Source organism: Oncorhynchus gorbuscha, linkage group LG16 (genome assembly GCF_021184085.1).
Source record: "Oncorhynchus gorbuscha isolate QuinsamMale2020 ecotype Even-year linkage group LG16, OgorEven_v1.0, whole genome shotgun sequence".
Classification (NCBI taxonomy): Eukaryota; Metazoa; Chordata; class Actinopteri; order Salmoniformes; family Salmonidae; genus Oncorhynchus; species Oncorhynchus gorbuscha.
The window spans coordinates 38,387,544-38,404,333 of NC_060188.1; the positions used below are offsets into that span (position 1 = coordinate 38,387,544).

The 16,790-nt window shown below is 48.0% G+C and overlaps 1 protein-coding gene across 7 annotated transcripts in view; it reads right to left on the bottom strand.

The window, feature by feature from the left end:
* Nucleotides 1–16,790, bottom strand: part of LOC123999693 (actin-binding LIM protein 3-like) — a 156,112-nt gene that overhangs the window by 62,783 nt on the left and 76,539 nt on the right. For all 7 annotated transcript variants that reach the window (XM_046305682.1, XM_046305688.1, XM_046305687.1 and 4 more), the window contains exons 3-4: nt 16,101–16,284; nt 3,567–3,679 (exon numbers count right to left, since the gene is read on the bottom strand). In XM_046305682.1, the coding sequence (XP_046161638.1) occupies nt 3,567–3,679; nt 16,101–16,284 (297 nt within the window). The remainder of the gene's footprint in view (nt 1–3,566; nt 3,680–16,100; nt 16,285–16,790) is intronic.

Sequence of the window (16,790 nt, forward strand, 5' to 3'; positions counted from 1 at the left end):
AGATTGAGATGAACAGAGAATCAAAGTGGAAGAGCAGCAAGATGGGGCTAAAACAACATTGAACCAAACATGTATTCTCTCCGGTAAGGAATCACAAATGTGCATCAGATCGGATGTGATGTACTATCCAGTACAGATACAGTCTAGAGCATCAAGTAGCTCTACTGGAGGCTGTGGGTGTAGTGAGTGGAGGATAGGAGTGGGCAGAGAGGAGCAGAGCAGAGCAGAGGGAGTTATGGCAGACGATGATTCATGGCCGTGACGGGGGAAGGTTGCATTTATTGTCATTAATCTTGCCCTGGAGGCAAAACTGCATTTTAAACCTAACCCTAACCTTAACCACATCGCTAACCCTAATGCCTAACCCTAAATAAATTGCTGTTCTAATCCATTTTTACGATATAGCCAATTTTGACTTTGCAGTTGGCCCATCTAGCAGAAATCGCTCAGTTCTGCCTCCAGGGCAAGATACATGACAGTAAATGTTGGAAAAGGGTCGGGCTCCCATTTGTGATCATTTAAGCTCGACGTCTCGTCTGTCCCCCCACTCCTGCTCTCCTCCCAGAGAGAGAGACGGAGAGTCCTACTCCAAACTCACCTACACTGAATGCATCATCCTTCACACTCCACAAACATCTTGAGTTCGGTCATGCCTGTACATTTTTCACACTCCAGTCTCAGGTCACAACGGACACACCCAGGGCTCCTCAGTCCTCATTTGATGTGACTCTGTTGCCTGCTGTACGGGCTGTTTGGTTAACAGGCGTTTCTCACCACTCTGGATCAGTGCTGTTTGTCAGGGCTACTCTGCCTGGCACATCCACACCCATACTGAGCATTTAACACTCTATCTCAGTGCTGTTTGTCAGGGCTACTCTGCCTGGCACATCCACACCCATACTGAGCGTTTAACACTCTGTCTCAGTGCTGTATGTCAGGGCTACTCTGCCTGGCACATCCACACCCATACTGAGCGTTTAACACTCTGGCTGTTCTCAGATAAAACCGGATCTTCCAGTTAATAACCAAAGGGAAATGGCTTTGCTGGACAGGCGGGCCGTATTTCCACCTGGTGACACATGGACAGGGCAGCCATCTGGACAGGGCAAGGTGGCCAACACAACACCACTCCCTCAGGGCAGGTAGGCACTGTACCAGTCCGCCTGGATCCTGGGAGACTCAGTTCAAATACCTTATATTGCCAGTCAAACTAAGGCAGACATTATCATCTATTTTAGGTCATCACCGTGGGATATTGTGTGACAATTTCATTTATTAATGTCTTATAGATAGCCATTAAAACAAAAGGCATCAGATGCCGAGCAGGGAAGTTGTTTCGTAATCAAAGCTCCCATTCATTTAGGTCATTCATTTTTTAAATTTAACCTTTATTTAACTAACCAAGTCCGTAAAGAACAAATTCTTATTCACAACAGCACATGTGTCTGCCTGGTCGCACAAGCTGCAGACAGGGAGGAGCGACCTGTCAGGTAGGACGCCACGCCGGAGACCTGGAGAGAGCTGATGGTTCCAGTATGTGACTGGAGCCTAATCAAAGCATGTGTCTGTTGCCAGGTAGATTGATAGCAGTCATTTGCAGATGAGAGATATTATTGATTGATGTGATATCAAGCCCGTCACCCGCTCAGCCCTGTAGTGTGTTACTGATACTGTACCCCCCCCCCCCCTCTGCACTCCATGTACTTAACCAGGTGTCCGATGTACATCATGAAATCTCTACTCAAAACTCAATGAAGATTTAATGGGACTGTAGTAGTGCATTAACATGATTAACAACCGTATGCACTGGTTATATGATGGGTGGGGGGTCCTACTGTGAGATCTGGTAGGGGGTGTTGATATCTGGTGTGGGGGGTGGGTCCTACTGTATGTTGACATCTGGTGACCGAGCCGGCCTGGAGGGGGGTCCTACTGTATGTTGACATCTGGTGACGGGGGGGGTCCTACTGTATGTTGAGATCTGGAGGGGGGGGTCCTACTGTATGTTGAGATCTAAGGGGGTGGGGGGTTCTACTGTATGTTGAGATCTGGTGCCAAGAAGTCGAGGGACTGGAGGGGGGGTCCTACTGTATGTTGAGATCTGGTGGGGGGTCCTACTGTATGTTGAGATCTGGTGGGGGGTTCTACTGTATGTTGAGATCTGGTGGGGGGTCCTACTGTATGTTGAGATCTGGCTAGCTAGGGGGGTCCTACTATATGTTGAGATCTGGTGGGGGGTCCTACTGTATGTTGAGATCTGGTGGGGGGGTTCTACTGTATGTTGCGATCTGGTGGGGGGTCCTACTGTATGTTGACATCTGGTGGGGGGTTCTACTGTATGTTGAGATCTGGTCAGGGGGGTCCTGCAGCTAATGTATGTTGAGATCTGGGGGGGGGTCCTACTGTATGTTGAGATCTGGTTGGGGGGTCCTACTGTATGTTGAGATCTGGTGGGGGGTCCTACTGTATGTTGAGATCTGGTGGGGGGGGTTCTACTGTATGTTGAGATCTGGTGGGGGGGTCCTACTGTATGTTGAGATCTGGTGGGGGGGTCCTACTGTATGTTGAGATCTGGTGGGGGGGGGAGATCTGGTGGGGGGTGTATGTTGAGATCTGGTGGGGGGGTCCTACTATATGTTGAGATACTGTATGTTGAGATCTGGTGGGGGGGGTCCTACTGTATGTAAAGATCTGGTGGGGGGGGTCCTACTGTATGTTGAGATCTGGTGGGGGTCCTACTGTATGTTGAGATCTGGTGGGGGGGTCCTACTGTATGTTGAGATCTGGTGGGGGGTCCTACTGTATGTTGAGATCTGGTGGGGGTCCTACTGTATGTTGAGACTACTGTATGTTGAGTATGTTGAGATCTGGTGGGGGGTCCTACTGTATGTTGAGTTGAGATCTGGTGGGGGGGTTGTACTGTATGTTGAGTTGAGATCTGGTGGGGGGTCCTACTGTATGTTGAGTTGAGATCTGGTGGGGGGTCCTACTGTATATGAGTTGAGATCTGGTGGGGGGTCCTACTGTATGTTGAGATCTGGTGGGGGGTCCTACTGTATGAGTTGAGATCTGGTGGGGGGGTCCTACTGTATGTTGAGTTGAGATCTGGTGGGGGGTCCTACTGTATGAGTTGAGATCTGGTGGGGGGTCCTACTGTATGTTGAGTTGAGATCTGGTGGGGGGGTCCTACTGTATGTTGAGTTGAGATCTGGTGGGGGGTCCTACTGTATGTTGAGTTGAGATCTGGTGGGGGGGTCCTACTGTATGTTGAGATCTGGTGGGGGGGTCCTACTGTATGCTGAGATCTGGTGGGGGGGGTCCTACTGTATGTTGAGATCTGGTCTTTGCATCTCCTGTATGTGCTTTTGTCGCAGATTAATCTACAGATGCTACTATTGCATCAGAAATTCATGAAGTCATCATCAGGATATAGTGATTCCACTGAGAGGTGCGGTGTGCTGGAGCCTTGTCCTATGGGACCATTCCTGTGCTGTATGACACTGAACGTGTTAAGTCCAGCTGAGGGCCCTGTGTTATGAGAAGGTTATTCTGATATGGAGACTTACGGCTGGGTCCGTGGATCTTGACCGGCTCGCTGCTGACCAGCGAACGAGAGCACTGCTGACAGACACACTTCTTCCCACAGAAGGTCACCCTATCCCCGATAGGGAAAGGCTTTCTGGGAGACAAGACAAAAGAAGACATCAGACATGTATTCTGCTGAACCTGTAACATCATACAGTACGTATGCTGTGTAATGACAGCTAGGCAATATTATTTCACACAACTGCACATTTTGTGTTTGGTAATTTTTCACAATGTACTTGTTTTGGTGGTCCAATTGTAATACATTTAGTAAATTCTTCCTTAAAAAACACTCAAAATAAATCCATGAGAAAATCCTGCAGTAGGCTTGTGTCCTTTACAGGGGGAGCCATGTTTGCTTTTGTTCAACAATGACAGTGAAATCCAGGGTCCTGCTGGAGGACAGTGCAGAGACGACTACAGCCCAGCAGTGGTACCGTTCTATACAGCCATTCTGGAAGTGTTCGCTAATGTATCACTAACTAACTAGCCAACACTGAACAGCTGAGCACTGAGACTAATGATGCTTTGATGTGTCTGAAGAAGATTAGACGTGATTATTCCCGCATGCATTTGGGATTCTGTAATGTTTAGAAAAGGTTTCTAAAAAGAAAATAAAAAACCTTTGAGCAGAGGGCGCTTCATTTGGTCAAGGAGGGCAATGTGATTCTCTTTAGTAGCGCATGAGAGAGAAAAGGCATCAAAGGCAAGACCTCCATTCTAATCACATTCATACTGATTAGAAGATCACTCTCCATGGAGACACACACACAGACACGCTCGCACATGAAAGAGCGAGGACGGAGCCCCTTTCCAAAATATTCATCAAAACAAACATCTTTAGCCAGTGGATAAAGTAAGTCATGCAACATTTAAAAGCAGAGAAAATAAATTATTCCGTTAGAGGATCTGCAATTAAATATGATAATCTGCCAAACTTTCTTATCCTTTCTAGAAGGCATAGACCCAGCTAATTTCATAACTCATTAAACGAACCCAAATAAGAATTATTTGCACTTGTATTTTCTTTACTTTATGTTTGTTTGTTTTTCTGGTATTAGTGTGGGGCTCTGTTAGAGCATGGGGGGTTGGGGTGGGGCTCTGTTAGAGCATGGGGGTTGGGGTGGGGCTCTGTTAGAGCATGGGGGATGGGGTGGGGCTCTGTTAGAGCATGGGGGGTTGGGGTGGGGCTCTGTTAGAGCATGGGGGATGGGGTGGGGCTCTGTTAGAGCATGGGGGGATGGGGTGGGGCTCTGTTAGAGCATGGGGGTTGGGGTGGGGCTCTGTTAGAGCATGGGGGGATGGGGTGGGGCTCTGTTGAATCATGGGGGGATGGGCTGGGGCTCTGTTGAAGCATGGGGGTTGGGGTGGGGCTCTGTTAGAGAAGGGGGATGGGGTGGGGCTCTGTTGAAGCATGGGGGTTGGGGTGCGGCTTTGTTGAAGCATGGGGGGATGGGGTGGGGCTCTGTTGAAGCATGGGGGGATGGGGTGGAGCTCTGTTGAAGCATGGTGGGTTGGGGTGGAGCTCTGTTAGAGCATGGGGGGATAGGGTGGGGCTCTGTTGAAGCATGGGGGTATGGGGTGGGGCTCTGTTGAAGCATGGGGGTTGAGGTGGGGCTCTGTTGGAGCATGGGGGTTGGGGTGGGGCTCTGTTGGAGCATGGGGGTTGGGGTGGGGCTCTGTTAGAGCATGGGGGGATGGGGTGGGGCTCTGTTAGAGCAGGGGGATGGGGTGGGGCTCTGTTGAAGTATGGGGGGTTGGGGTGGGGCTCTGTTGAAGCATGGGGGTTGGGGTGGAGCTCTGTTAGAGCATGGGGGGATGGGGTGGGGCTCTGTTGAAGCATGGGGGGATGGGGTGGGGCTCTGTTGAAGAATGGGGGTTGGGGTGGAGCTCTGTTGAAGCATGGGGGGATGGGGTGGGGCTCTGTTGAAGCATGGGGGGATGGGGTGGGGCTCTGTTGAAGCATGGGGGATGGGGTGGGGCTCTGTTGAAGCATGGGGGGATGGGGTGGGGCTCTGTTGGAGCATGGGGGTTGGGGTGGGGCTCTGTTGGAGCATGGGGGTTGGGGTGGGGCTTTGTTGAAGAATGGGGGTTGGGACTCTGTTGAAGCATGGGGGTTGAGACTCTGTTGAAGAATGGGGGTTGGGGCTTTGTTGAAGAATGGGGGTTGGGACTCTGTTGGAGCATGGGGGGTTTGGGGTGGGATTCTTTTTAATCATGAGTGGTTGGGGCTCATTTGAAGCATGGGGGTTGGGGCTCTGTTGAAGCATGGGGAGTTGGGGCTCTGTTTGAGCATGCAGGGTTGGGGTGGGGCTTTGTTGAAGCATGGGGGTTGGGGTCAGTTGAATCATGGGGGTTGGGTTAGGGCTATGTTGAAGCATGGGGGGTTTGGGTGGGGCTTTGTTGGAGAGTGGGCTGTTGGGATGGGGCTCTGATGAAGAATGGGGGTTGGTGGGGCTCTGTTGGGGGGTTAGGGTGGGGCTCTGTTGAAGCATGGGGGGTTAGGGTGGGGCTCTGTTGGTGGGTTTGGGTGGGGCTCTGAAGTATGGGGTTGGGGTGGTGCTCTGTTGGAGCATTGGGGGTTTGGGTGGGGCTTTGTTGGAGAGTGGGCTGTTGGGGTGGGGCTCTGATGAAGAATGGGGGTTGGTGGGGCTCTGTTGGGGGTTAGGGTGGGGCTCTGTTGAAGCATGGGGGTTAGGGTGGGGCTCTGTTGGTGGGTTTGGGTGGGGCTCTGAAGTATGGGGTTGAGGTGGTGCTCTGTTGGAGCATGGGGGGTTTGGGTGGGGCTTTGTTGGAGAGTGGGCTGTTGGGGTGGGGCTCTGATGAAGAATGGGGGTTGGTGGGGCTCTGTTGGGGGTTAGGGTGGGGCTCTGTTGAAGCATGGGGGGTTAGGGTGGGGCTCTGTTGGTGGGTTTGGGTGGGGCTCTGAAGTATGGGGTTGGGGTGGTGCTCTGTTGGAGCATGGGGGTTGGGGTGGGGCTTCGTTGAAACATGGGGGTTGGGCTCAGTTGAAGCATGGGGGTTGAGGTGGGTCATTGTGGAAGCATAGGGTGTTGGGGTGGGGCCCTGTTGGAGCATGGGGGGTTGGGGTGGGGTTGATGCGGTAGGGGATCTTATATCTACCTGTTTGTATGTATAATCTTTAATATGAGAAATAAAGGGCCTCCCGAGAGGTGCAGTGGTCTAAGGCACTGCATCGCAGTGCTTCAGGCATCACTACAGACCCGGTTCCGATCCCAAACTATGTCGCAGCCTTGTCCGGGATAGGGGATTGTGTGACCGGCCGGGATGTCCTTGTCCCATTCCTCTCCAGCGACTCTTTGTGGCAGGCCAGGTGCATGCACGCTGAATTTGGTCACCAGGTGTACGTACGGTGCTTCCTCTGACACATTGGTGAGGCTGGCTTCTGGGTTAAGCGAGCAGTGTGTCATGAAGCAGTGTGGCTTAGCAGGATCGTGTTTCGGGAGGACGCATGGCTCTCGATCTTTGTCTTTCACGAGTCTGTACATTGAGTTTCAGCGATGGGACAAGACTGTAACTACCATTTTGATATCAGGAAATTGGAGGGAAAATGTTTTATATAAATAACATTTAAAAAACGTCCATTTGCACATTTCTCTATCACCGTGAAAAGGTATGACAAACTCTTTCAAATGTAAGCCTGTTCGAACCGTAGCAACCTAAATTGAAGATTTATGTAAATGAAATAGGTTGTGAGACAGTGACACAACTAGCCGATATAAACAATATCGCTATTTAGACAACCTGCAAAGAAAGGCGCCAAGAAAAATTATTCTTAACAAAACAGAGAAAAGACACATGGAGATACTAAAGCAGACAGGATGGGTATTTAGGGCTACAACTCAAAAGGCAAGTCCCAACCTCTGCTCTGCATTCATTATACGCACACACACACACACACACACACACACACACACACACACACACACACACACACACACACACACACACACACACACACACACACACACACACACACACACACACACACACACACACACACACACACACACACACACACACACACACACACACACACACACACACACACACCATCACTTTGGTGTGTTGTGTGCTGACAGGGTGGCCCTGTGGGCTTCAGTGGTAATATCCGGTGACAGGGAGGCTCACAGAGATATCCACCCTCCCTGGAGTCATGATGGGCCATTGGATAGATCCTGTATCCAGCCACACGGCAGCCAGGCATGCAGGGGAATATGCGTCACACCCGCTTGGCCACAGCAGCTAAACTGGGCCAGCAGAGGTGATCTTCATGCTGCACACTGAAACAAACATACCGGGTTCGTCCCAAATGGTGTCCTATTCCCTAGATAGTGCACTGCTTGTGACCAGGGCCCATTTGGGATGCAGACGCTGTTTCAAACATGCTGAGGACGATGCAGTGTGCTATGAACGACAGGCAATACTGTCCAATGCACTTGCGTAAACAACGCATCCTACCCCCTGCATAGTGAGGTTTGGGAGAAGTGGGGGTGATCTGTGGTTGATGATGAGTGTTTTACGTGTAGTGACTGCTGACTGCATGAGCGGAATGCCAGCTCCGCTGCCGCCACCGAAAGCTAAGAGTCAGCATCTCTTGCAGGGCAGGCAGAGCTATTAGGGCAATTTTTTGTAAAGATTCATGACCCTTAAACATGGACTACTCAGTAACATCATTCAATATCATTTACTGGTTCACTAGCCAACTGACGGTGGTATATTCCCTATCACCATGCATATCACTGTCAAGCATGTGCCCAAATTACATATCATAACACCATTCAATGTCAGGTCAGCATGTAATAGCATTGAACTACAGATTGCAAACATTGCAAAACACATTCATTAACATACACACACATCTGTGCACCATGGGACATACACGCACAGCCATGTAAGCAGTAGTGCACTCAGCCTATCAGGGCCCTAGGTGGGGAGGTTACTGTGGGTCAGACTCTAAAACCCACCCCAGCCCTGGTGCCACCTGCTACGGCCTCCTGCCACCGTGTGTTACCACCTGCGTGCCCAGACCACCTGGGCATTCCATAGTACAACACAGCATGCCACCTACACCAACCAACCAGACCCAGGTCTGCCTTGGCACACCACACAGAGTCTAGATCAGAGAGAGACACGACAGTTGAGAGTGTGGGTGTTTGAACAATAACAAAACAAATAATATAATAAATCAAATAGAAATGAATAAAATGGCTTAGAGGAAACAATTCAGGTCAAAATTCCATCGGAGCTGGTGTAGTAGGTGAACTTGTTTCAGTAGGGTATGTATGTGTGGGTGTGGTGCATGTGGCTTCGCTTTTATGTGGTCATTTGTGTTGTACAGTCGTTGCCAAAAGTTTTGAGAATGACACAAATATTCATTTTCACAAAGTCTGCTGCCTCAGTTTGTATGATGGCAGTTTGCATATACTCCAGAATGTTATGAAGAGTGATCAGATGAATTGCAATTAATTGCAAAGTCCCCCTTTGCCATGCAAATTAACTGAATCCCCCCCAAAACATTTCCATTGCAATTCAGCCCTGCCACAAAAGGACCAGATGACATCATGGCAGTGATTGTCTCGTTAACACAGGTGTGAGTGTTGACGAGGACAAGGCTGGAGATCATTCTGTCATGCTGATTGAGTTTGAATAACAGACTGAAAGTTTCAAAAGGAGGGTGGTGCTTAGAATCATTGTTCTTCCTCTGTCAACTATGGATACCTGCAAGGAAACAAGTGCCGTCATCATTGATTTGCACAAAAAGGGCTTCACAGGCAAGGATATTGCTGCCAGTAAGATTGTACCTAAATCAATCATTTATCGGATCATCAAGAACTTCAAGGAGAGCGGTTCAATTGTTGTGAAGAAGGCTTCATAATGCCCAAGAAAGTCCAGCAAGCGCCAGAACCGTCTCCTAAAGTTAATTCAGCTGTGGGATCGGGTTACCACCAGTACAGAGCTTGCTCAGGAATGGCAGCAGGCAGGTGTGAGTGCATCTGCACGCACAGTGAGGCGAAGACTTTTGGAGGATGGCCTGGTGCCATGAAGGGTCTGTTCAACGCTGGTCGGACCAATCTGATTCCACACTCCAAGACTGCTTCCATCACGTGGACTGGGATATGTTTCATATTGCATCAAACAACAACATTGACGAATACGCTGATTCGGTGAGCGAGTTCATTAGAACGTGCGTTGAAGATGTCGTTCCCATAGCAACGATTAAAACATTCCCAAACCAGAAACAGTGGATTGATGGCAGCATTCGTGTGAAACTGAAAGCGCGAACCACTGCTTTTAATCAAGGCAAGGTGACCGGAAACATGACCGAATACAAACAGTGCAGCTACTCCCTCCGCAAGGCAATCAAACAAGCTAAGCATCAGTATAGAGACAAGTAGAATCTCAATTCAACAGCTCAGACACAAGAGGTATGTGGCAGGGTCTACAGTCAATCACGGATTACAAAAAGAAAACCAGCCCCGTCACGGACCAGGATGTTTTGCTCCCAGGCAGACTAAATAACTTTTTTGCCCGCTTTGAGGACAATACAGTGCCACTGACACGGCCCGCAACCAAAACATGCGGACTCTCCTTCACTGCAGCCGACGTGAGGAAAACATTTAAACGTGTCAACCCTCGCAAGGCTGCAGGCCCAGACGGGATCCCCAGCCGCGCCCTCAGAGCATGCGCAGACCAGCTGGCTGGTGTGTTTACGGACATATTCAATCAATCCCTATCCCAGTCTGTTGTTCCCACATGCTTCAAGAGGGCCACCATTGTTCCTGTTCCCAAGAAAGCTAAGGTAACTGAGCTAAACAACTACCGCCCCGTAGCACTCACTTCTGTCATCATGAAGTGATTTGAGAGACTAGTCAAGGACCATATCACCTCCACCCTACCTGACACCCTAGACCCACTACAATTTGCTTACCGCCCAAATAGGTCCACAGACGATGCAATCTCAACCACACTGCACACTGCCCTAACCCATCTGGACAAGAGGAATACCTATGTGAGAATGCTGTTCATCGACTACAGCTCGGCATTTAACACCATAGTGCCCTCCAAGCTCGTCATCAACCTCGAGACCCTAGGTCTCGACCCCGCCCTGTGCAACTGGGTACTGGACTTCCTGACGGGCCGCCCCCAGGTGGTGAGGGTAGGCAACAACATCTCCACCCCGCTGATCCTCAACACTGGGGTCCCACAAGGGTGCGTTCTGAGCCCTCTCCTGTACTCCCTGTTCACCCACGACTGCGTGGTCACGCACGCCTCCAACTCAATCATCAAGTTTGCGGACGACACAACAATGGTAGGCTTGATTACCAACAACGACGAGACGGCCTACAGGGAGGAGGTGAGGGCCCTCAGAGTGTGGTGTCAGGAAAATAACCTCACACTCAACGTCAACAAAACTAAGGAGATGATTGTGGACTTCAGGAAACAGCAGAGGGAACACCCCCCTATCCACATCGATGGAACAGTAGTGGAAAGGGTAGTAAATTTTAAGTTCCTCGGCGTACACATCACAGACAAACTGAATTGGTCCACCCACACGGACAGCATCGTGAAGAAGGCGCAGTAGCGCCTCTTCAACCTCAGGAGGCTGAAGAAATTCGGCTTGTCACCAAAAGCACTCACAAACTTCTACAGATGCACAATCGAGAGCATCTTGTCGGGTTGTATCACCGCCTGGTACGGCAACTGCTCCGCCCACAACCGTCAGGCTCCCCAGAGGGTAGTGAGGACTGCACAACGCATCACCGGGGGCAAACTACCTGCCCTCCAGGACACCTACACCACCCGATGTCACAGGAAGGCCATAAAGATCATCAAGGACAACAACCACCCAATCCACTGCCTGTTCACCCCGCTATCATCCAAAAGGCGAGGTCAGTACAGGTGCATCAAAGCTGGGACCGAGAGACTGAAAAACAGCTTCTATCTCAAGGCCATCAGACTGTTAAACAGCCACCACTAACATTGAGTGGCTGCTGCCAACCCACTGACTCAACTCCAGCCACTTTAATAATGGGAATTGATGGGAAATGATGTGAAATATATCACTAGCCACTTTAAACAATGCTACCTAATATAATGTTTACATACCCTACATTATTCATCTCATATGTATACGTATATACTGTACTCTATATCATCTACTGCATCTTTATGTAATACATGTATCACTAGCCACTTTAACTATGCCACTTTGTTTACATACTCATCTCATATGTATATACTGTACTCGATACCATCTACTGTATCTTGCCTATGCAGCTCTGTACCATCACTCATTCATATATCTTTATGTACATATTCTTTATCCCCTTACACTTGTGTATATAAGGTAGTAGTTTTGGAATTGTTAGCTAGATTACTTGTTGGTTATTACTGCATTGTCGGAACTAGAAGCATCAGCATTTCGCTACACTCGCATTAACATCTGCTAACCATGTGTATGTGACAAATAAAATTTGATTAGATTTGATTTGATTTGAAGGGCAGCAAAGAAGCCACCTCTCTCCAGGAAAAACATCAGGGACAGAATGATATTCTGCAAACGGTACAGGGATTGGACTGCTGAGGACTGGGGTAAAGTCATTTTCTCTGATGAATTCCCTTTCCAATTGTTTGGGGCATCCGGAAAAACGCTTGTCCGGAGAAGACAAGGTGAGCGCTACCATCAGTCCTGTGTCATGCCAACAGTAAAGCATCCTGAGACCATTCATGTGTTGGGTTGCTTCTCAGCCAAGGGAGTGGGGTCACTCACACTTTTGCCTTAGAACATGAATGAATGAATGGAACACAGCCATGAAAGAAAGTTACCAACACATCCTCCGAGAGCAACTTCTCCCAACCATCCAGAAACACTTTGGTGATGAACAATGCCTTTTCCAGCATGATGGAGCACCTTGCCATAAGGCAAAAGTGATAACTAAGTGGCTCGGGGAACAAAACATTGATATTTTGGGTCCATGGCCAGGAAACTCCCCAGACCTTAATCCCATTCAGAACTTGTGGTCAATCCTCAAGATGCGGTTGGACAAACAAAACCCACAAATTCTGACAAACTCCAAGCATTGATTATGCAAGAATGGGTGACCATTAGTCAGGATGTGGCCCAGAAGTCAATTGACAGCATGCCAGGGCGGATTGCAGAGGTCTTGAAAAAGAATGGTCAACACTACAAATATTGACTCTTTGCATCAACTTCATGTAATTGTCAGTAAAGCCTTTGACACTCATGAAAAGCTTGTAATTATACTTCAGTATTCCATAGTAACATCTGACAAACATATCTAGACACTGAAGCAGCAAACTTTGTGGAAAATAATACACTTTTGGCCACGACTGTACATACTGTGCACATATTTCTACTACCATATGCCTGAACGGCCTCTCTCTCTGGCCCATGCTGCTGCAGTGTGTGTCTGGCCTCACTAACATCCTCCTGCTACTAAATATCCCGAGTCATCTCAACCAGCAGACCAATATAGAAGAAACCACAAAGTCGTCAAAAACCCTCTAAAGACTCTGAAACAATGACAGTGAACCACAAAATCAGAGAGAGTGCTTTTGACATCGCAATACCCCTGAGGTCTTAGATTCCCAGCATGACAAGCAGAAACAAGAGGCTGCATGTCCCTTTCTCTCCTCTAAAGAACATGTCCCTCCTCACTGAACTGTTCCCTGTCTTGGAAGATCTGATGAAACATCTGATAATTTCTTTGTTGTTTTCTGATTATGCTGATTTCTCTTCTTTATCAATTTTATTCAGCACTGATTATATGCCAGCAACCCCAATAAAACAAATTATTCACTACTTTCCTCCACTCGTTGCCTCTATGGTAAACTCAATAATTTAATCAACCATGATCCATGATGTGCATCGAAGGGCCAGCAATGATCAATGTGGTGGATATACTCTACATAAACTCAGCAAAAAAAGAAACGTCCCTTTTTCAGGAACCTGTCTTTCAATGATAATTCGTAAAAGTCCAAATAACTTCACAGATCTTCATTGCAAAGTGTTTAAACACGGTTTCCCATACTTGTGAACCATAAACAATTAATGAACATGCACCTGTGGAACGGTTGTTAGTTCTTGGCGCACTCATCCCTTTAGCGGGATCATTTTCGTCAACATCCGCTCAATTGCAGAGCACCAAATTCAAATTAAATGACTAAAAATATACAATTTTCATGAAATAAATATAGCAATATAGCAAAACACAGCTTAGCTTGTTGTTAATCCACCTGGCATGTCACATTTCAAAAAAGCTTTTCAGCGAAAGCAAAACAAGCGTTTATGTAAGGACATCTCTCTCAGCAGACAAAACATTCGAAACAGCTAGCAGCAAAGTAGATTGGTCACGAAAGTCAGAAAAGCAATAAAATGCATCGTTTACCTTTGATGATCTTCGGATGTTTGCACTCACGAGACTCCCAGTTACACAATGAATGTTCCTTTTGTTCCATAAAGATTATTTTTAGATCCAAAATACCTCCATTTGGTTGGCGCGTTATGTTCAGAAATCCACAGGCTCGAGCGGTCACGACGGGGTAGACGAAAATTCCAAATAGTATCCGTAAAGTTCGTAGAAACATGTAAATATTTTTTTATAATCAATCCTCAGGTTGTTTTTACAATAAATAATCGATAATATTTCAACCGAACCGTAGCTTTTTCAATAGGAGAGAGAGAAAATGTCTACTCCAAACTGCTCGCTCATGCAAAACTCTGCTGGCACCCTGCCATCCACTGACGCGATGAGATCTTTCTCGCTCATTTTTCAGAATAAAAGGCTGAAACTATGTCTAAAGACTGTTCAGACCATGTGGAAGCCATATGGAAAGGAATCTGGTTGATATCCCTTTAAATGGAGGGAAGCCATGCAATGGAACATGGAACTTTCAAAATAGAAGGCACTTCCTCTTAGGATTTTCCTCAGGTGTTCGCCTGCAATATCAGTTATGTTATACTCACAGACAATATTTTGACAGTTTTGGAAACTAGAGTGTTTTCTATCCTAATCTGACAATTATATGCATATTCTAGATTCTGGGTCTGAGAAATAGGCAGTTTCATTTGGGTACGTTTTTCATCCAAACATTAAAAAACTGCCCCCTACACTCAAGAGGTTAAGACACTAACAGTTTACAGACAGTAGGCAATTAAGGTCACAGTTATGACAACTTAGGACACCAAAGAGGCCTTTCTACTGACTCTGAAGAACACAAAAAAAAATATGCCCAGGGTCCCTGCTCACCTGCATGAACATGCCTTAGGCATGCTGCAAGGAGGCATGAGTACTGCAGATTTGGTCAGGGCAATAAATTGCTATGTCCATACTGTGAAAAGCCTAAGAGAGTGATACGGGGAGACAGGACGGACAGCTGATCGTCCGCGCAGTGGCAGACTACGTGTAACAACATCAGCACAGGATCGGTACATCCGAACATTACACCTGCGGGACAGGTAAACGATGGCAGCAACAACTGCCCGAGTTACACCAGGAACGCACAATCCCTCCATCAGTGCTCAAACTGTCCGCAATAGGCTGAGAGAGGCTGAACTGAGGCAGGCCTGTTGTAAGGCAGGACCTCACCAGACATCACCGGCAACAACGTCGCCTATGGGCACAAACCCACCGTCGCTGGATCAGACAGGACTGGCAAAAAGTGCTCTTCACTGACGAGTTGCGGTTTTGTCTCACCAGGGGTGATGGTCGGATTCGCGTTTATCGTCAAAGGAATGAGCATTATACCGAGGCCTGTACTCTGGAGTGGGATCGATTTGGAGGTGGAGGGTCAGTCATGGTCTGGGGCTGTGTGTCACAGCATCATCGGACTGAGCTTGTTGTCATTGCAGGCAATCCCAACGCTGTGGGTTCCAGGGAAGACATCCTCCTCCCTCATGTGGTACCCTTCCTGCAGGCTCATCCTGACATGACCCTCCAGCATGACAATTCGCCAGCCATACTGCTCATTCTGTACGTGATTTCCTGCAAGACAGGAATGTCAGTGTTCTGCCATGGCCAGCGAAGAGCCCAGATCTCAATCCCATTGAGCACGTCTGGGACCTGTCTGATCGGAGGGTGAGGGCTAGGGTCATTGCCCCCAGAAATGTCTTGAAACTTGTAAGTGCCTTGGTGGAGTGGGGTAACATCTCACAGCAAGATCTGACAAATCTGGCGCAGTCCATGAGGAGGAGATGCACTGCAGTACTTAATGCAGCTGGTGGCCACACCAGAAACTGACTGTTACTTTTGATTTCGAACCCCCACCCCTTTGTTCAGGGACACATTATTCCATTTCTGTTAGTTTTTTGTCTGTAGAACTTGTTCAGTTTATGTCTCAGTTGTTGAATCTTGTTATGTTCATACAAATATTTACACATGTTAAGTTTTCTGAAAATAAACGCAGTGAGAGAACATTTCTTTTTTTGCTGAGTTTGTGTGTGTGTGTGTGTGTTTCCGCACGGTACCTACCTGCACATGCTGCAGACAAAACACTTGGGATGGTAGGTACGCCCCAGCGCCGAGACCACCTCCCCTGTGATGAAGTCTCCACAGCTGTCACACTTGGTACCGTAGAGGCGCTGGTAGTCCTCTGAACAGATGTACTCTCCTCCCTTCTGGAAGAAACCTGAACGAGCCAGGTCACAGCCACACACTGGAGACACACAGAGACACAGACGTGAGATGTTAACAAAGACAAAAATGGTTAAAAGATTGAGCAGGCTGTATATACACAATAGAGGAAAAAGGAAGAGCAAAATGCACAGTTAATCGGTAATCAAAAGCCTGGTAAACACTAAGTACAAATTTCCAACAGTACAGAGTAAACTGGGCATATAGCCTCCATTGCAAATAGCATGAGCACACAACATGTTTGGACAAGCAGTGATCCTCATGCAATTGTACACTACAGTGCCTGATAAACAACTTGTTCTACAACGGGTTGCTCAAAACAAGCATTGTGATTGTTTGAGACGTGTTCTAAGCCATTCAGAAAAACCTATTTAGCACGGGTAGGCACATGACACAAAAATGGGCATCTTGTTTTCTCTGTGCTATCTGAATTGTAATTTAACGAACACACTAAGAACATTAAAGTTCCATCGGAGCGAGACATGACGAACCTGACATGGTTGCAAACGCTCCGGCCATCTATCTGCA